This window comes from Lagopus leucura, unplaced genomic scaffold (genome assembly GCF_019238085.1).
Source record: "Lagopus leucura isolate 7727_CA_CO unplaced genomic scaffold, USGS_WTPT01 Super-Scaffold_100030, whole genome shotgun sequence".
Taxonomy (NCBI): domain Eukaryota; kingdom Metazoa; phylum Chordata; class Aves; order Galliformes; family Phasianidae; genus Lagopus; species Lagopus leucura.
In genome coordinates this window covers 6,759,360-6,780,026 of record NW_024962281.1, presented here as the reverse complement: position 1 = coordinate 6,780,026, position 20,667 = coordinate 6,759,360, and the positions used below count along the sequence as shown (strand labels likewise).

At 40.1% G+C, this 20,667-nt stretch overlaps 1 protein-coding gene across 1 annotated transcript in view; it reads right to left on the bottom strand.

Annotated features, from left to right (window-relative positions):
* Positions 1–14,705, bottom strand: part of ITK (IL2 inducible T cell kinase) — a 29,593-nt gene extending 14,888 nt beyond the window's left edge. Inside the window, exons 1-3 of the mRNA XM_042881549.1 lie at positions 14,535–14,705; positions 2,295–2,399; positions 144–225 (exon numbers count right to left, since the gene is read on the bottom strand). Of these exons, the coding sequence (XP_042737483.1) occupies positions 144–225; positions 2,295–2,399; positions 14,535–14,705 (358 nt within the window). The remainder of the gene's footprint in view (positions 1–143; positions 226–2,294; positions 2,400–14,534) is intronic.
* Positions 14,706–20,667: the final 5,962 nt, after the last annotated feature.

Genomic DNA, 20,667 nt, shown 5'->3' with positions numbered 1-20,667 from the left:
AGCTGCGTTCCCAATGACCACTTTGCATGTTTAGACGTAAGAAATCAACTCCTCTTGCATGTTTTCTTGGCATTTTAGCTTTTGAGAAAAATGACCAGGAATAACAAACTTCAACAATTAAGTGGGCCCAGGGGTTCTGTTACCTTCCTTCAGCGTAAAGACCCATCTCTGCCGGCTCTCACGGTTGGGTGCGAACACGTAGAGGATGTAGTTATCATGGACAATCTGGAAAGGGGAATGAAGATGGGAGCCAGCCATTAGAAACAATCCTGGGCATGGTGGAACCTCGGAAAGAAACAAGCAGCAACCCCCATGTCAACTACGTAAATCCATACAAAACAGTGCAGTGAACACATGGAGTACATAGGGCCTGTTCAGAGGCATCCCATAACCTCAGTGCCTTTTACTTACCTAAGATTGAGTACAAAACTTGATCAAGAAAGAATTCTAGATGGGTAATTTTTTATTTTTATTTTTAAATCAGTTTTTTGTTGATAAGAAATGCCAGTAAAACCAATGGAGATGTTGCAACTTTGTTGTGCACAGAAGCCAGCCCACTACATGCAGCTGTAGCCTATTCTTCTGAAGCACCTCCGGGGAAATGACATCTGTTTCTCAGCAGTTTCTTTTAAGACATCTTCACTTAACATCTAAGAGCCAAATTAGCTTTTCTAGTCAGTATAAATCCCAAGCAATGCCCTGGGGATTCACTGTACTACTATCACTCTAAAGTATTTGCTATCTTTCACTAGGATTATGGTGGGGAAATAAGAAACTAGAGCAGATGAGCAACAAGCAGTCAGGATGCTGGTTTCACAAACTTGTCCTTAGTGATGAACAAAATGATGGAAGAGAAATACAGAACATTCGTGAAGTTTCAGACTAGAGAGTGAAATCATCACAGGAATAAAAATGACTCAGAATCTTAATCAGATGACTATATTTGGGACTAAAATGTGATGTAACACATAATCTAAGTTTGTTTTCCAATATTTATCTCAAGAATTTAAATCCAAATGAGACCTGGACTCTTTGATGCACAAACACTTTGAAAAAACTTCAACCAGTGTCTTTGAACAGAGATTTCTAGAAGACAGTATCTGTTTTTTTCAAAGCTTAAAGCAGTGTAGATGAGGCAACATTAATGATTGTTTAAATGACAGGAAGCATTTGCTATCTCCTGGCCTGATGCCCCTGCAGGCACACGCAGACAGCTATGTGACTCAGTTGCTTTGCAGTCTACAGAGAGATAAATTATAACCTCTGTTTAAAGAAAAAATAAAAACAAGGGGGGAATAATTCCCACTCATTTAAAGACACTCTTCTTGATGTTACAGTTGTGTCTGTAGAATGTTTTGACAATTTAAGATGGATTTTGAAATGCATAGCAAGCAGATCTCCAGAAAACATAGCCATGAGCATGCACAACTGCACAAAATCCTCCCTTCAGCTACTCTGCAAGGGGCTGACCTGCCAGAGGAGCCACACTGAGACAATGAAGGGACGTTGGTGCTTCCTCTGGAGGTTTACAGCCAGGTGCAGTTGAGATGCTTCAGACAAAATGGACAATATCGTTTAACAAAACACTGCAGAGTTGACTCTGGGATAAAATTCAGATGGAACACAAGCAGAATTCCCCTGACCTTGGCAGAACACTGTCCAACACAACAAAGCCTCTGCCACCACCTCACCAGTACCGGCACTACCCGCACTTTATTTTCTTCTTCCTGTAGAACTGGAGATGTGGAGATGTAGATGGAAATTCAGACCCAGAATTAGCAGATCTGAACATTTATTCCTTCTCCCATCCATGCTTACCCAGGAAAGCTGCATTATAATTTGGGAAGGGAGGAAAGAGCAGTTGAGGTTCCCCCCTCAAGCCTTCCCCAGTTAGGCAGATCCCAACCAGCCCTGGCTACGAGCTGTGCTGTCATGCTATCAGCAGCTGTTTGCAGCATAAAACAGCACCTTCTGGTGCTCCTAAAGACCCATAGACAAGGCTGTAACACTCGGATTGTTTCAAGTCATCTGTGAACAGACTGTCCTGTATTCGTGGAAATTCATACGCCGTAATTATATATATACGTCATGAAAAATAGTGTCACCAATGAGATAAAATTCTGATTACTGAGTCTTTGAGTCCTTAGTTCTCTTCAAACCTCTCTGCTTTTTCTCCACTTGATAATATTCATCTCAGTGTTGACTTCATTAAGGATTGCAATGTACAGGAGCATTTTAGTGAAAGACAGAAAGAAGTTCTATCATTTATCAGTATATCCAACAGACAGACTCACCTGGAAGGGATATTTATATTGACAGGGGATGATGATGTCACTTTTCACAATTTCTACACATTTAATCCTGGAAAGTTCCACAGAACCCTTCAAAGTCCTTTTTTTCTAAAAGACAGATAGAAGCACTTGGTTAAGGTCAGTGATTGTGCATTATGTACGTAATGAGACAAGACTGAGATGTCCACAGGAGATTTCTAAGTTTGATAGAGATGAACCAGATGATATAGTAGGTGTAAGTACAAGGAATTATTCTCATATATGTCACCTCTATGTACGTGGCACATAAACACCTGCACACAGATATATTTCAGCTCAGCACATGGATTCTTAGAGAGCCAGTCAGAACTTTGGGTTGAAATTCAGGTTTTATTTCTTCCTTCCAACAAAATTAGATCTCTTTTTAACCAAAAAAGAACTACTTTCACGAAACTTGTGGTTTGTTAACACTCTTGTTTCATAGAGAAAACCTATAAAACAATATACTTTATTAAAAGAAAACTTCGGGGTACTTCAATTTTCAAAACGGAGCATTGTCTAAAATATAATATTTTTACTGCCTGTATTTGCTAAGAAAAAAAACACATCTCTGTTTTTGGTCTTTCTAGGTTTTTAGCTTAAGGAAAATAACAGGAAATTTTAAAATAAATAATACACCGAAAAACTTGCCTACAAGACTACTTGTCTGTCAGCTTCTGCTGTGTGATTATTCATTAGATGCCAGATAGCCAGATAACAGAATAGCCAGTCAGGGGAGGGTAAGAACAGAATGGACACCCCGTATCCCAGCTGCTCTCGGCATGCCTTATTTCCCACTGAAGCACTGCCTGTAGCTCACAGATAGTAGCAATCAGCTCCAGCAAGAGAGATGGACAAGGAAGATGCCAGCAGAAGCTATCAGATGCTTGCTATCTGGTGCACGCTTCTGAGGGATTCATTACAAGTGTGTTTGCTCCTCGGAGACAAACCAGTTTCCTATTTTGTTTCATTTTCAGTAGGGATGAAACATTAACATTCTCCCACAGATCTGCCACCCAAAGAACACTGCAAAAATTATTTTTACAAGAGCTTCATACTTTGCCCTTATATACCTGGACCTGAGGAAAGAGAGGGAAGTTATTACAGCGTGGTCTCACATTGTTCCTGCCGGACTTTGTTGGTGTATATATCTCTTGTATGTGCTGGCAGCTCAGCCAGCACCTCTGGGTTTGCTGCCAAGTCTGTCTCTTGTATTTGTCATTTGCCTATATAGCTCTGTGGGGTGGAATGGGATTTTTTTAATCAATAAACTCAAGGCTGTAAGACAGCTCTAAATTTAAAAATCAATTGACTAGCAAGAGCACTGCCAAATCTTAGAAAGCTTCCCTGCACTGCATTTTCTTTCATTCTTGTCTGTTCAGTTCTTTCTTCCAGATTTGGTTTCCTCTATCTCTTCTCCACAACCTCCTCTATCATTTGTTCTACCCCTGGGACTTCCACTCTGCCACGAGAAACAAAGCCATTTATTTCCTACAAAACCCTTCAATTTTGTTAATGCTGAGCTCTCTTTTAGCTGATTATTGTGAAGACCCAGGGTTTAACCACACATGAGGCTTTCGGAGTTGATGGTGCCTGTTGCAGTCACAGTCTCTACTCTTTCGCTGTAGAGATTTTGTTGACACATTTCCATTCTCCAGTGAAAGACAGGGCCCAGCCTTCTTGAGGAGCTTTATGCAGTTGTCCTGCAACTCCACCTCCTGAGCTCTTTCTAGTTGTGTAATTTCAGCAAAAAGCCCCCATCACCTCAAGTTAAAGCACATCAGGCTGTGTGCCACAGTTGCTGTATTGCCTAGCAGGTCCTCCACAGATGGGACTTTGCTGACAGAAAGCAATTATAGTCCTGAAGCAGCACAAACTGTAGAAATTACCATTCACGAAACCAGGCATTACCCAGCAGCGAGCCTAGGAACTAACCATACCCCTAGTTTTGTGATGCCTGACTGCTTTAATCTAACAAAAGCAACTGAACCATTTGGAAGGGAGGAAAGAGAAAAGACCTCTTAAAAATGGTCTCCAAAACCTCAGAGACTTGTTTCTAAGAGGGCCAGACTAAACATACTGAGAGATCTCTGTTTGTAGTTTTCAGTCTGCCCAGAGTATAATTAAATAGATGTTTTGGTTGGTTGGTCAGAAAAACCATCAGTTGTCTTGCTGAGTAATGTGTGTGGAAAGATAATCCAGGCACACTGCTGTCCCAAGAGGAAAAGCACAGTGTGTGCAGATCAGTATGTCCTGCTTTATTGCTTTCAAGCCATTATTTGCAATACGGGAAGGGGAAGCTAACAGCACCAAATGGAGCTGAGTGCATCACAAACTCAGTGCATTATGGTGTTCAACTCTGGTGTTTCACCTCCTCTTGCCTCACAGCTCCAGCAGTTTTAGAAATGATTGCAATGGTTTCTATTTCCTTAGGTACTGGTAGTACTAGCTTTGGAAGAAGTAGGTGGGAATTTCCGTACTAGAACTATTCTGTAGTAATTTCCACCTGCACAGTCCTACCCTACAGCGCAGAAGAGGACTCTTACAGTGCTCGTTTAATGGAAGAGCCACCTTGCTTTTTACCACGTGCTCAGCCTACACAGCCCCCAGCACTGCAACTCAACCAGCACATGCAACTCAACCAGTGGCCCACTAATCCTTTCCCGTCAGCTCACGTCCTGCTGGGTCCAGCCAGCCCTTTGTCAGACAAACATGGGAAGAAGCAGGGCCACGGGAGGGCAACGAGTCAGCAGTGAACCCAGCGCTGTGCACGACTGTGCTTCCTGACTGCGGTTCTGTACTCATTGCTTCACAAACGTCTCAGATTTTGTGAGATATGGGGCTGTACAGTCAGGGGAATGTGCTGCTTTCTGGTTAACGCTTTGCTGTTGCTATTCATGGTCCTGATTCATCAGATGTGCTGAACCAAAGAATCACAAATCTTGGTGGATGCTTAAAGCTTTTGCTAAATGCCACCTTATTTATCAAAGGGAATTGGCAGTAAAAACTGTCAACAGTGCAAGACCAGAGGGAAGGGAGGGAGGCCAAATGGCAGGAAGAGATGTGGTGGGCAAAGCTTCACCTCCACAGCTAAAGAGAGAGAAGGCAGAACCTTGAGCAGGCAGAAAGACATTGTGCTGCATTTCACAAAGCTGACAGAGCTCAAAAGTTGTATATGAACTTGCCTCTTTTATTTTTGGGGTGTAAGGAAAAAAAGTGAGCAATTGGGGTTCATTTGGCCCCAAACTCTTGATCAGTGCTCACTTCCCACAGCTCTAGTGTTTGCTTTCCCCTTTCCACATTTCTCTCTACTTCATCCCCATCGCCTGCCACATCCCTACCTCAGCTATGCCTGCTGGTCCCCCTGCCTGGCCAGGAACCTCTGAAAGGAGCAGGTTTCCCTGCAGCACCTCTGAGCCCCTATGTACATGAGACCCTCCTCTACCACAGGCTCAGCCCATGGCTCTGTGCTCACCCACTGCTCCCCCCTGAAGGCCCAGCTGCAGTTGGACACTTTCCTTCAGTAGGTGGAAAGGGGAAGGAAGCTCATAGCTGCAGTGGAGAGAGGTAGGAAATTCCAGTCCTCCGCAAGCAAAACCGCAGAAACATTTCCATCAGTAAAAGCATTTAATGGCCCTCTCTGCAGTGCCAGCTTTGCAAGTCTCTGGGCTGATTTACATTCCCTGCTTTCATTTGTCAGCTTGAATAGAAGGAAACATTCTTAATTAACCATCTTGGTGATGAAGTAGATGAGGGGTCTTTACCTTGCCCCAGTCTTCTTGTGCCTTATCACCAGCTCCCCATCTCTCTTCCCAGTGAATAGCCTGGATAGAGGTAGGAGTAAGAAGAATTTCTTACTCTGTGAAAACGTAGTGGTGAAACAAAACAATATTTATATTATTGTTATTGTTTTTAATGGCACATACAGTCCTCCAAACATAGGCAAGATTAAAACCTCAGAAGATGGATAGGTCAAAATGGGTTGAAAGGGCACAAGCTGTTTTCTGGGAGCAGAGGCAATGCAGGCCTCTGGGTCAGCGCTTGAATGAAGGTAGAACTTCATGTGTACCTTTTCTGTAGAGCTTTTTCGTGAAAACCAATTAACCTTCCAAAAGTTGGAAATACAAGTGCTCAGCTGGCATCTGTGTTGCTCTTCTTTGGCTGACAATGCGTTGCACTTTTTCTTTTTTTTTAAATTTCAAAATAATTGAAAAGAAATATTTAAAGTTGAAGAGGCTCAAAAAGGCAAAATAATATCTGACTTTGCATGGTCAGATCATTCCAGATATGCTTTCTTAGCTTCCAGTAAAACATTTGAGGCTACTTTTATAGTTTTACCCAGACCAGTTGATACTGACCAGTCTTGGAGACAGGCCACTTGGTTCATGGGTCTGTTGTGATTGAAGATCACACTTTTACATTCTCATGATCTTAAATTAAGCTCTAGAAATAATACAGGAGCATATGTATGCCTGGCTTGCTCTGTTTTCTCTGTTCTTAACTGTAAGAAATATTCACCATAGCCACACATTTTATGGAGGATATGAGTACATGATTTTCAGGGCAAGATGCAACATTACCGTTCAACCACTGGTAGGAAATAAGTGGGTCAATGTACAGACCACTTCACTGAACCTGCCTGTCTATTTGCAGGCAGATTTACATCAAAGTGAAGCAGAATCATTGTGAACGATCTATCTCTTAGGAATGGAGAACTCAGTTTGTTGAAGGCTGGTGAACATCTCCTTTTTTAATTAGTGACAAATCACTATTTTCCAGCTCTGATTCTCTTCAGGCCTTGTTGAGCTGCTACAGTATAATTTCTTGATTTGCTGAGATGATCAGATTTTGTTTGTGCCTATGCTGTTGCAGAGTATCCAGTTTACTCAGTAACTTATAGTTCTCTCATAAGCACGCGTTGGCTCTAAGAGCAATGGAGAAGAACATAGAAAATAGTAACGAGGAACATCATGAAATTGGATTGTTAACAGCAATTCTCTTATAGAGTATTTTTCCACTGACCAAAAGATTTGTGCTTGAACTTGAACCTCCTTGAAACCTGTGCTGATACAATTAATTTCTGTCCCTTATCTTATCAGATCCCTTATCTATACATTGGGGCATGTGTTCTTTTTATCATTAACATCAAGGATATAAAGAACTGTTGATTGCTGGATTTACAGAAATCTTGCTGAACTCTGACATTGTTCAGTATTTTGAATTCTCATTCTTAGAAGGAACACCAATGGACTGAAGTTTTATTGGAAGTTAAACAATTTTCAAATGAATTTTGAAAACTAACTTGGGCAATTTGAATGTTAAAAGAAAGTTGTAAGGGATTTTGCGTTGCCTGCCAATACAAAGTACTCTAAAGGAAAAGCAATTGTTAGTACTGGGGTTTTCTGTAGATCTCTGACTGTTGTGTTGTGCTGTAATAACACAAGATACTCTGTTATATTTAATATTTCAGTTCCTAAATGTAATGGCTTAATGCATATATCTATATCTACAAGCAGGACACAACTATTCTGTCCTGCTACTTTAATTAAAAAGTGTGTATATATGTATATATATATACATCTTGTTTCACAGCTGTTTTTACATCTAAAGATAGAGAGGTCTTCTAGTGTTGGGCTCAACCTGCCCCAGAGTGCATTGAATTGTGTTAACAACAAAATTAACTGCATCTGGTGCTTAAGATGCGTCCATGGATTTAAGCAGTGTGACTAGGAGGGCTGCGTCTGCTTTGCTTGTCTGTATTCTGTGGTTGCTCTTGCATGTAACTTTAGCAGCTGCAGTCAGGAACTTCTTCCTGCTTTGCTGCTCTTCCAGGAACCTGCAAAGATCTCCTTGTTTGCAGCCTCACCTACAGTGCAGGGCTTGGGCACAGACCTTGCTGAGGATGCTGAATCACAGCTGGCTCCTATGTCAGTAAGTAAATATTTCATCTGCTAGTGAGACGACATGGTGCTGCTTAATGGTTGTGCTGTATGCTGTTAGTACACATTGTTTGCATGCTATCAGCTCACTCATCACTCATTGTCACTCCCAGAAACTAATTTCAGCATCAAACATTGTTTACAGAGGTAATAGAACAGTTTACAGTCGAAGTCTGCTTCATGCAAACAATTGCAGTTTGTTTTCACTTTACTTGGATAAATTCTCAGTTTCCCTCAGAATAACTGCTACAGAAAAATTACTCCTCCCATTCTTTTTAAGTCCTATAGGCTAAATGTGGTCTTGGTATTTCCAATAAAATCATTTTAAACCACAGAAATCTTAAAACTTCTTGAAACAGGCAGAAAAGTCAGTAGAGCTCAGAAGACCTGGCCTGCAGCCAGTTAGGAGCAGGCTGTTGTGCTGTCCCGTAGTCCAGGCTTCTTAAGGTGCCTGGCTTTCAGAATTATGTGACCCTAAACCTGGAAGAGACGCAGAGGGAGATTAAAACTGTAGTCCTGCTACAAGTGCTCATTTTCATGGGCTAAGTGAATTTAAGGTTCAAATACATAGGTTGGATGGAAAAGCACGCTTGGGCGTTAGATTGTTTTTCTTTGGGCCCCCATTTGCAAGGCCCCAGTGTTTTCACTAAATTTGTATTTCAGTACCAGCCAAAGCCACTTCCAGCAGTCATATTGCTGTCCTGTCTGAGATGATTATCAAGGCATGTGTCCCTACTGTTGGCACAAGCAGTTTGAGTAGAAAATCAATATCATTGTTAAGGAAACAGAAAAGATTCTTGGTTTTTGAACCAGCTTCTTAGTATAACAAAAATGAGTCTTTTATGTTACAGAAAAGCATATGGATCAATTACTAAATATTACCAAATTTTACCAAAACTAATCTTGACTTGCAAAGGTGGGAGGAGTGGATAGCAGCGAATGAAGGGTTCAACGATAGGAGGAAGCTAAGTTAGATCTATTAAATGTCGTCACTTTTTCATTAAAAAATGTATAATTCTTAAAGGATGAAATTCGGTCAGAAAGGGTAAAAGAGCATAAAGCAATAGGAAGGCATTGCATCAACATTCTCACAGTGCTGATTACGATATAAAGAAAAGGCAGGCACTGGAAACAAAAATGGCAACAGTAAAAGTCTAATAAAAGATTTAAAAATCTCACTGTAGCATATTCATATTAAGAATTTCTTTTTAAAGATGAAAAAAGAGAACAAATGTTGGATTTTTTTTTTTTAAATTTTTTTTTTTTTTTTTTTTTTTTTTTTCAGCATCTCTATTGAAAGAAAGATTAGAGCTTCATGATTTATGGAAGTTGGGAGTACATGACATTTCCCAGGGAACACTGCTCAGAATTAATTTGGAAAGAAAATCTTGGAATATTGAAGAGTAATAAATACCTAAGGAAAGACCTAGTAGGAGCAGAACAGAGTGTGCAAAGACGGTGGTAGTAGAAAATACTTATAATCAAAACTCGGGAAGACAAAACGAGTTAATAAAAAAGTAGGTTTTTTCCTTATGAGATTCTAACACAGTTTTGTGGGCTTAGTAAGGATGTAGAGAGCAGACCTAGAACAAATTGCATTTTGCTTAAAGCAGAAGCACAGTATTCCCACCCAGAATCACGCTGCAGAAGAAAGTGTGAGAGACAGCTCTGATAGACAGAAATTTTGTAAATATCTAAAAGTAATAATTGGTAAAATATTCTGGAACAAGTGACAGACCAAAGCTGTGAAAACTTTACCTCTATGTTTCAAGCAGCGGCTAGCCAAAGCCACTGCTGACTTGTTTTAGTGTTGGTTATACAGTCCTGCTCTGAATATTGATCTAATGTTGGCATCTGCCTTACCCTGAGCACAAAGACTGATACTAAATTAAGATGGGCCCCCCAGCCAGTTTTCCAGTGATTGTGATTCTTACAATAGAAATTAGGATTATTGTGGCAATCAATATTAACTTAATCATTCCTTAACTCCTGTAATGCAATTAGGGTTATTTAAAAATCCATTTATATTCATAGAGATGCTAAAGGATTTCAAATTATTACACAGGTTTGCACCTTGTCTCCATCTTATTTAAGGTTATATTGATTTTTTTTTTTTAAATGTAAAATAATAATTAAAGCAGTTGTGATGTAGGTAGATGCCATGCCTGATTACTTTGTGAGTGATATTAATAATAAATTAGTTTGAGATACACATTGGAAGGCAGCTGGCATTGCAAATGCTGGCAAGCAAATAGGGTTTGTTAATAAATACACAGTAAGTTATGAAGAATCATCTATGCACTGGTATGTATATTTATGGGAAGTTATCTTCAAAAACATCTTTAAATTCACTAAATATGAGGACTATAATTTTGTCTGAAGTATCTAGAATATGCAAAGCGATGTCTTATATTGAACGGTAAGAAATGGTATGGACAGCCATTGGAATTAACAAGAAGGAACACCAAAACCAAGATCTTCAGAAGCAAACTCCTACTGTGTTTACATTAGTCTCAGTGAGGAAAACAAGCCTTTCCAGGGGAAGATGGGTAGGGCAGGATCTGTGTAATCAAGGTAAAATGGAGTTCCAGGGTGAGAAATGAAGAGATGTTGTGTTACTGTGAGTAGCTGGACTCCTGCAAGTAACACAAAGCGTAGACAATGCAACAGAAGCAGATAAAGCATTTTTAGATCCCGATAAAAGGTTTTTCAGGCAGGTTTATTCATTTGTTCTCCTGGAATGATAGACAGAAAGGAACTTCCTGGATGCACTGAAGGTGTCATCATTATGTCTGAATATCAAAGATTTGAATGACAGAGCCCAGGACAAGGCTGACTTTTGCTATGTGACTGCTTGAGCATCTGACCAGTGTTGGAAGAACAGTACTGATATATAGGCAGAGGGAACTCAGTCCTTAAAAATAACCACATGCCTGAACTTCCCAGGTGTTGGAAGCAACTTTGCCAGCTCTGAAATACTTCTCAATATCTGCAGAGGACAAGGCACTAAGAAGATTTCAAAGAGGGAAAACTGTGGCACAGGGACTTTTTTTGCATTGTTGGTACAGTAAGGCAACAGCACTCTCCACGTTACCAGGCAAACCCAAGAGGAGCAGCTCTGATCCATGTGCTGTGTCTCTGGGACCCTGAGAGTATCACATAAATGTGTGTGCTATAGGTTACTCTGGTGAGGATCAAACCCTCTGAAATAGTTAAAATCCTATCTCTATGTGTTCATTCACTTGCATGCTCAGTAACTATAAAAGCAGTCCCCAGAAATGAAAAATTTTTGCCCATGTAATTGATTTGCATGTTGCAATAAAGGCACTTCTGATGTATTTTAGCAGACGGGGGCTGAATACATGTGCCTGTTATCAGGGCTTAGCTTTATGTTAAGACAGCCTTGCATTGTGCTCCGGATAACGAATTCCAGAACACACAGCTTCTTATTGTTGTCAGTTATTGGGGGCTCATTCTCCTAATGAGACATGTAAATATCTTTCATTAACAGCGATTGTATGCGTGGCTCTGAGGAAAACAGTGCCTTCTGTTTAGCTGTGTGCTGCTGTGACAGAAAATGCCATTACAGCTATTGCAAAAATTTGCCTTTATTATGTTGGATGTCTTGGCAGCTTTTGATATCATTTCCTAAATAGTCTCTGTACCTCTTAACCTGACCTGGTTATTTCTTCGCTTTGGACTGCTACAGTAAGCTATGTATCCTTTTATATTCACGATGTCTGAATCCAGAGAAAGGGACGGGTTGTTAAACCCCTTAAATACAGACAAAACGTGTAACTGTACTTAACATGTAAGGATATGCCTTACTTTAAGTCGCATCATTGAAACCACTGGGATTTCTTAAATTGTTTAGTAACTTGCTAATTGTTTTACCTGAATTTATGTATAGGCTGCGGTCACTGACAGAATAGGGGATACAGTATAGTACTGAACTCTTGAGTACAGTAAGGGGTTCTTAAAGAAACTCTGAAATCTCTGGCAGATCCACAGAGATTTCCCTGGAGAAAAAAAAAGTACTTTAAAAGCCCAGGCAGAAGCTGGTCCCATCTATCCATTGCAGCACACATGCCTGAGGATACTCTCCATCTCTATGGCAAGCAGGCAGAGACAAGCTAGCACCCATTAAGCTTTGCCTTCTGTATATCCAGAGCAAAGGGACCTCAAGCAAACTGCCAGTTTCCAATAGTCCACAGTCTGTCTTACTCCCACCAATTACTGGAGAGTCTATATGGAGCAGACCTAAACCTGTGCTGGAGATTTAGCACTGCAGACCACTGATTTTCTTACATGCTCCTTGGTCCTGGTTGGCTCATCAGAATGGACATTATTCATGTGTCAGGCAGGTACTGTAATTGTCCTCTCATGGGCTGTGGAATCCTCTCTGGGGCTTTCACTCTGTTCTTAGCATGGGACAAGAGGATGCTGGGAGAGTCTGCCCTAAGTTTGCCTCCAGAACAACCATGACCTCCCAGCATGGAAGCCTGACCAGGATGTTCTAATTTTTGGCTGAAAAGACTGAGAGTTTATTGTGGGAGTATGTCACAGGACAAAGTCTTTTCTACACATTCAATACAAAGTCCTTCTATTTGTGTAGTGACCTGATTTTTGACAATTTTTTTCAGCAAAAAGTTACTGCTTTGTGGAAAATAATCTCTGTAATTACATATATGCATATGGTCATTCACAGAATCATAGTACCACAGAATGGTTTAGGTCTTTAGGTAAAGGCCATCCAGTTCTAACCCCGCTCCCTTGGGCAGGGACGCTTCACACCAGGGCCCCATTCAACATGGCCTTGAACAACACCAGAAATGGGGAACCCACAGCTTCTTTGGGCAGCAGCATCAGGGCCTCTCTACTCTATGAAGAAAGATTTTCTTCCTAATATCTAACCTAAGTCTCCCCTCTCTTAAAACTGTTTTCTCCCAGCCTGTATGTAGGCACACACATATACACAAAGGTAGGTCAGCTGTCACTTGGTGTGCAATCGGATTTTGCATTTGTCATGTAACAGAATGCCTTTTAAAATCTTCTATATGTTTATTTCATCAGCATTTTAAGATGTTCTCGAGTTGCCTAATTGACCTTTAGGAAGATTTGGGGACAAAATTTCCAAAGGTAATCATGTAGCACATGAAATCTGTGCCCAGCTGAAAGTTTCTGAATCAGATTTTCCAACTGATCTAAGTCTCTAAAGATGCAAACACTCAGCTAGTGTGAGTTTGCAAAAGTATCTAAGCAAAATATGTGTTGAGTCCTCCTCAAATCCTTCAAGACTCACCAAGCACCAGTGAAAACTAGGGGTGGAAACTTCTCAAAGTGCCTACAGCAGAATTACTTTTGAAATGCTTTTGAAAATTTTAACTAGGCTAGAATAGAACAGTTATAATAGAATTTAAAATCTTAATGCCAACTGAAAGACAGTTTGAGTAGCAGTCAAGTAGAGTCTCATAAAATAAAAGCAAGAAAAGTATCTTGTGCACACTTGAGAGAAATAACTTGAAAATAAGAATGTTATTTAACTTTTGAAGCTGGTATCCATTATACTTTGCTTTTTGTTGGGTTCAGTTTTAACTTAATTTTCTTTGTCTAAGTGATGTGAGATGGTCTGAAGGTGCCAATACTGGATAGCAAGGCAACAAGATCCCCATTAATGGTCTGTGCACAGTAATAGTGCCTGAACTTTATGGATTAACAGCATGTTATGTGACTGTTGGAAAACAAGCAATATTATATACAACCATACTGACGCTCAGCAAACATCCAGCTAAACAGGACGGGGAAATAATTCTCACTTCACTAGAACACTTAGCATAATAGGGTGCACACTGACTTCTGAATTTCTTCTTTTTTTAGTGAATCAGGGAAATGCAAGCCTGAGGAAACGGTGCTGAATCTGAGCATGTATCTTGTCATCACATCCCTTTTGCTGTTAACTCAAACCTAGGCCTGTTAAGCACGGCAGCTGAATTTATTTTGAAATGTAAGATTGAGGCTCATGTAGCTGTTACAGGCAGTGATTTTAACAGCCTGTGCTAAATTCCTGCAACAGAATTAGACACTTTCTATGAAGTCACAATGTAGTCTTATTCTTCCATTTGCACCAAATGCCCACTGACCAGAAGCTCTGAAGAGCCCATGTGACCACTCTACAATTTTCAGCAAGTGGTGCTGTAACAGAAACCAGAAATGTTACTAAAATATAAGAAAGAGTTCATCCTTCCCTTCATTACTCTAATATTAGAGGAAAAAATGGCTGACATACCCCATGGCGATGTTCATAGTAAGCCAGCTTAGATTTGGTTAAGACAAAGAAGCGCACTTTAAAGTTGGAGGGCGAAGTCCTTCTCTTCTGCTGGGATTTTTTGATCAGCTGCTCTTCCAGGAGCACACAGTTATTCATGACTGGGCAAAGAATGGTCCTCTCCCGGGACATGAGGTGCCTGCCCTACACGCTGAGCACTCGTCCCAGAAAGAGACACAAGGAGGAAGACAGTTGAGAGTTTTGCTTTTTTCTGAAAAAAAAAAAAAAAAAGTATTCAAAAGGCAGCGTAGGTGCTTTAAGCTTTATCTTTCCATCTACAGCAAAGCTTCCTTTCTGCCAAACCATAACCACATCCTCTCATAAAACGAATAGCACATGCTGAAGCGAACTCTAGGGCAAATGTTATGGAAAAAATAACATTTGAGGGACATTCAATAAATGTGAATCAATGATTAGGGATGAATTAGAAGAGTGTGACATGATGAAGCATCTGTCTCTTCTAGTAAACACAGTTATAAATGCACATGCAGAGCATAGATATATAGTATGAATGACTCTCTGGTCCTTTTAGAAGTAGTTTGTGCATCCATACTTTTTTGAAGGAATAGTGCCTTTCCATTCAGACTATGTAATCACTATGTTGTGTTTGAGGGATGTCATAAAAAGTGTTTTAAGTAAATTTTCTATGTAAAGTGAACATTCGTATTGCACAAGCAAAGGCAAAAGGCAGCAACTGAATGTACAAGCTAAGAGAAAAATGATAACCAGGATTTACTTGTACAAGGATTGCTTAATATTTGTAGTCTTTAGACATTTAAATTGAAAACAAATGGTTAAAATAACAGAAAATTAATTATCATTGGTTACTATTCACTGATTACTGACTGCTTCAAGTGCTCTGTCTGGTGGCTGGGTATCCCAGGAAGAACAGGCATGATGTTCCTCTGTGGATGCTTTGAGATCACTGTAATGAGCAGTGAAGTGAGCACGAACATCAAAGCCAGTGTAACTGGTTTCCTCAGAATTCAGGGTACCATTCAGCTCACTCTACACCAAACTAAATAATAGAATTACTAAAGGAAAAGTAATGTGCACCTGATGCATTCAGTATGACAGCACTGATATGTTTTAAAAGAAATGCAATTCATTTTCTTCTGCCTTTCCATATTTAATATCTTCTGTACGTATATTTTTGTCAATGATGCATAATTGTAGTGTTGATTCCACTGAGCATTGGAGTAGTAGGACTGGGTGGTATGTGAAGAATATACAAGACAAATATTTTCATCAATTATGTATTTTTGAAAACTATTCTGGTCTAAATCATTTACTACTGTGACTTTTGACATTGGTGTAGTGTTAGGGCATAAGTAGAGACCTTCCTAAATTTGATGTATCTGTAGAACTCTGCAAAATTGAGAGATGATACTCCATTTAACGTGTGGGGGAAAAAAATCTGAATAAATATCCAAATTGCAGGCTCTGTTTAATTTGAGATTTTATAAGGCAGCTCATGAAACTGCAGTTCTGAATATAATGTTCTGGTTATTCCTCTCAAAAACCAAACTGAAACAGCCAAACCCCCAAACCAAGCAGGTAAGCTACTGCTTCCTTGCTATTTTATGTTATATTGAGCCTTTCTTCAGGCAGAATATTCCAGAGATCCTCAGAAGTTCCTCATCTTTTAAAATGCTAGTTGAGAAATGATATTTACCATAAAAATACAATTAAATATAGCATCTAATGCACTGATCTGACTTGCTCCTGGCCATGCTGTACTGTGGAATAGAAATGGAGAGGAACAGTAGCTACTGCATGGCTCACACCTACATATACCTCCTGGTGGTCTCAGCATAGGTCACAGCATAGTTGAAACATCTCATACAAATCTAGTGAAACGGTTTTGTTTCCTGGTAGTGACTGAGTTACAAGGAAGTCTTTTGGTTGAACAAGAAAGATGACACAAGTCTGTGATCTCCCAAAAAAATGTCACTGCTGCCAAAGGGGATTTCATAACTATTTGTAGAGTAGGATTAATACCAGGGCCCAATTTCCCAATCTTCTAGGAAACAATGCAAATGTATATTAAAAATAAAAATCAAAAATCAGCTTTCTGTGAGTTTTCTAAAATTGCACTCTATATAAACAGCAGCCATGCAGATCTCATTTACATGCTTGCATCTCTAAAGCATAGGGTTACTTTTGTGTGCGCATCCATTTCCTTATCTGTAAGCATTTGCTTGTTGGAACTATGCTTAGAGATCCATTCTCATAACTGTTAAAGAAGAACATGGGCTGTAAAGTGCCCTCACACACTGTAAGACTTCATTCTTGCCAGTCTTGTTGACTTCTGTGTAGCAAGAACTTTCTGGAAAGTCTTCAGAGCTTGTGCTGCAGGGGTTTGCAGTTGGAGATTTACATGTATTTTCAAAACAGTGGATATAAATAGAAAGTCAAGGCTGTGATTCTGCAGCTCTGCAGAAGTGAAGCCTCCAGGGCAGCAAAGAAGTGGAGAAGCCAACAAGGTGGCCTCAGTGGAGCAACAGTACTGAGGGCAAGAGGATGTGGAGGGAGAAGAGATTCAGCAGGGCTGGCAAGTAGTGGGGGGAGTCATTCTTTAAATGCAGTGGCAGCGACTTGATTTCTTCATGAGATAAGAAATGAGATCACAGAGGGGTATGAAGGAGGGAGTGATTTGATCAAATGTTCAGATAGCAGGATTTGGCAATTGCATTTCATGTGGTCTGAGCGTGGTGTGATGTGTTGGTCTGATGGGAAACTGACACAGTGCTGCAGGTCGGACAGAGAGAGCATCGAGGCCCAGATGAGATTTGGCTCTATGCAGATCAACTGGACAGGCTGAGCTGTGGAAGAGAAGTTGTGGATCTGATACAAACATATAGGAAGAAAGAAACAGGTTGCTGTAAGAAAAAAATCATTAACTTTGCCCTGGAGAGATAGAGGATCTGGTAGTTGTGTCAGAATTTGCAGGTTTCAGCAGGTGAGATTAGCCATACTGAATTCCAGATGAGGATGGGTCAGTAAATTGAAGAGAAGGAAACAAGTAAACATAAGCAGATTTGGATGCTACTATAGTTGATTTCACTGAGAGCTGCTGTTTGTTTTGCAAATTTAATGGCCTTAAGTTGAACCAGGGGGAGATTCGAGTTGGATATTGGGAGAAATTTCTCCAATGAAAGAGCGGTGAGGTTTTGGAACAGGCTGCCCATGGAGCTGGAGGAGTCACCATCCCTGGAGATGTTCAAGAAAAGAGTTGATGTCTCACTGAGCAACATCATCTGGAGTTGTCACAGGCAAGGGCTGATGGTTGGATTGGGTGATCTTGGTGGTCTTTCCAACTCTTCACTGATATGGGTTAGAATGTAGGAGCTGGGGTATTTTTGTATCCACTCTCGCCACAGATCTACACCTTCCTGTTCCTTTTTCAGTTCAGTCCCCAAACCCATGTGTAGTAAACATGCATATCTTTAAGTGTAGCAAGCCAAAATCCAAATAAGAATGTACTTTAATGATTTTAAGGCTGGGTTGACATGTATGTACAAAAATGTACAGTCTAATAACTGTATTTGTTTAATTACACCTTTATGAGTGAGTAACCTGCGTATGTATATTTGAAGTGTATTTAATTCCAAAGATTGTTAAATGAACAATTTAAATTGTTCAATTTTACAATGAAAAATTTTCATTTTTAAATGAAATTCTCTGTTTCTTTCAATACATAAAGTGTAGATGCAAATCAAATGTTGTCATCCTTCTATTAGGAGGATGACATCCTGACTAGCAGGACATGATTCTTTTTAAGACAAGACTCAGCCATTGAGGAGCTTCAAGACCCTCCCACAGTGGTGCAAAAGAATAGTTAGGTAGAAATACCCTACTTGTCTAGAATCAAAATTGTTTCAGAGCTGGAAGAAGTGCAGACAAGTCTGTAGACTCAAGATGCAAACCAGACAGCTTCCTGAAAGGCCTCTGAAGGGTCAGCTGGAACGTCATGCTAACACTGGTATTTCATTGCTGGAACCTGATGTTGTAAGTTGGTGCAGGAGTACACCAACTGTATGGGTATGCTCCTTTTGTTCAAAGATTTTTGCAACATAGTATATTGTATGTCTCAGAAATTTTGTATACGTAATGGAAAGGAATTAAGTAGAACTGCCCAAAGTATCTTAAAACCACTGTAAGTATATATTCCTCAAGATGAGGAGACAGCTTAATTAATTTTTTAATTATCTTCTCTGCTTAGGTTTTTTTAATAGATTCTGCTGACATGTATCCTTTCGCACATTTAATTCATATGCAAGAAAAGAGAAAAATGCAAATTTTTTCAGATTTAAGTTTGATCTGCTATGTGCATCAAATTCTCTCTGCTTTGTAAATTGATGTTACAAGTGAGGGGTAGAACTAAGTGATCTTAAGGGTCCCTTCCAGCCCAAACCATTCTGTGATTCTGTGAAGTTATCCTTATCAACTGTGACTTCAGCGACCTCTTTTTGATTTCTTTTAATCACCTTTGTCCATCCCTTGCTACCTCCTGCAAAATGCTTGATTTCTGCTCTGAAACAGGTTATTTTAGGGATTGGATTTTTCTTAGGGGATTTACCCAGATTATGCAGTTCACACTTTTATTACTGTAGTCTGTGGAAATCTCCCCACCCGCACATCCTGCTGTGATACCAGTGCTTATGCCCTGAAGACAGCAGAGAAATTTATGAAGTTAAATATAGATAGTTTTTGGTTTTGTAAAAAAAAAAAGAAGAAAAAAAAACCAGACCGGAAAACAGCAACTACATCTTCACTCTCAGAAGACAACCTGTACACTTCTACCTCTCAGGTAATATCCAGGTCAGATTTTCTATCTGGGTGCCAGCTCTTACTTTTCACCAGCTGTTCATTACAGTGATTATTATTCAATTTCCAGGCTTCCAGAATTCATTCTGTTTTCCTATTTAGCTTTTTTAGAGAGTGTGAGAAACTCTGTTTAAGTTACTCAGCTGGTTTGCATCTTTGGCAATTCATTATTCCACCAACAAAGATGTCTCCATTAGACTCACAGAACAAACCAGAAAGCTGCCGAAAAACAAGGAAAGGATTAGAATAGAAAGAATTGGTCTTTATAAGCCAGATGCATCTAGCTTTCTTCTTGATCTTACAACTGCACCTTTGAATGTGCTCACACTGCTCCCAGTGACCAAGAGAGCTGCTCTGTTGGAACTCGAGTAGGATTCCTCTGTGAGCCGTTTGTGAGCCCTAGGAAAGTAGAGCCTTGTTCTGAGCATCTGCTAGGAGGATACAGTGAATTATCCATGATTTGAATGCCTGAAGCAAATCACTCATAGGTTTGCTGATATTCCCAGGAACATAGGGAACACATTTTAAACCACTGAACTTGCACAGGGATTGTACTTGTTCTATGATATAAGTACAAAATAATCCTTTGCTCAGCTGTTCTCACCTAGGCAAAAATACAGAAGGGAAAATATACTTGCATGGGGTTGTATCTAAACTGGAAATTTGCTCTAAGTCATTCTGTTAGTGCCTGCCTAACAAGGTTGCTGTCCCTTACTATTTGCTTCTGAAGACAAAGGCATGACTTACAGTGCTGGAAAATCTGCAGTGCTTCAAATCCTGCATTTTGTTCTGGCAGCATGGCCTGCAGGCAGCTACCCAGGATGCTGATGGCTGGGTAAGGAGTACTTCTCCATGCCATACAGACACAGTTTTGGAGACAGTTTCATTTACAAGTTAGAATAGGCAGTCATCACAGACTTCTGACTGTGTGAAGACCCCACATTAATGCCTGGCTTAATAATCAGGTAGGGGATCTGCTTCCAGAAATAATAGACTATGAACACAGGAAAGAGTGCTGGCTGATTCCAATAAAATATGCCTGGATTTTGAACCATGAACAAGTAGTGAGGTGTCTATTTCATGACTAAAAAACTGTTCAGGCTGTGCTGAGGTCTTCATCTACTCAGATACCAGTAGTCACAGATTGTATAGCAAAGAGCAGTTCAACTCTCGTGTACTGAAGAATGGTGTGTCCCAGTTTTTATATGAGGGGAAACACAAAGCTTCTCTCCTACGTTTGTAAGCGTACAACTAGGCTGAAGCT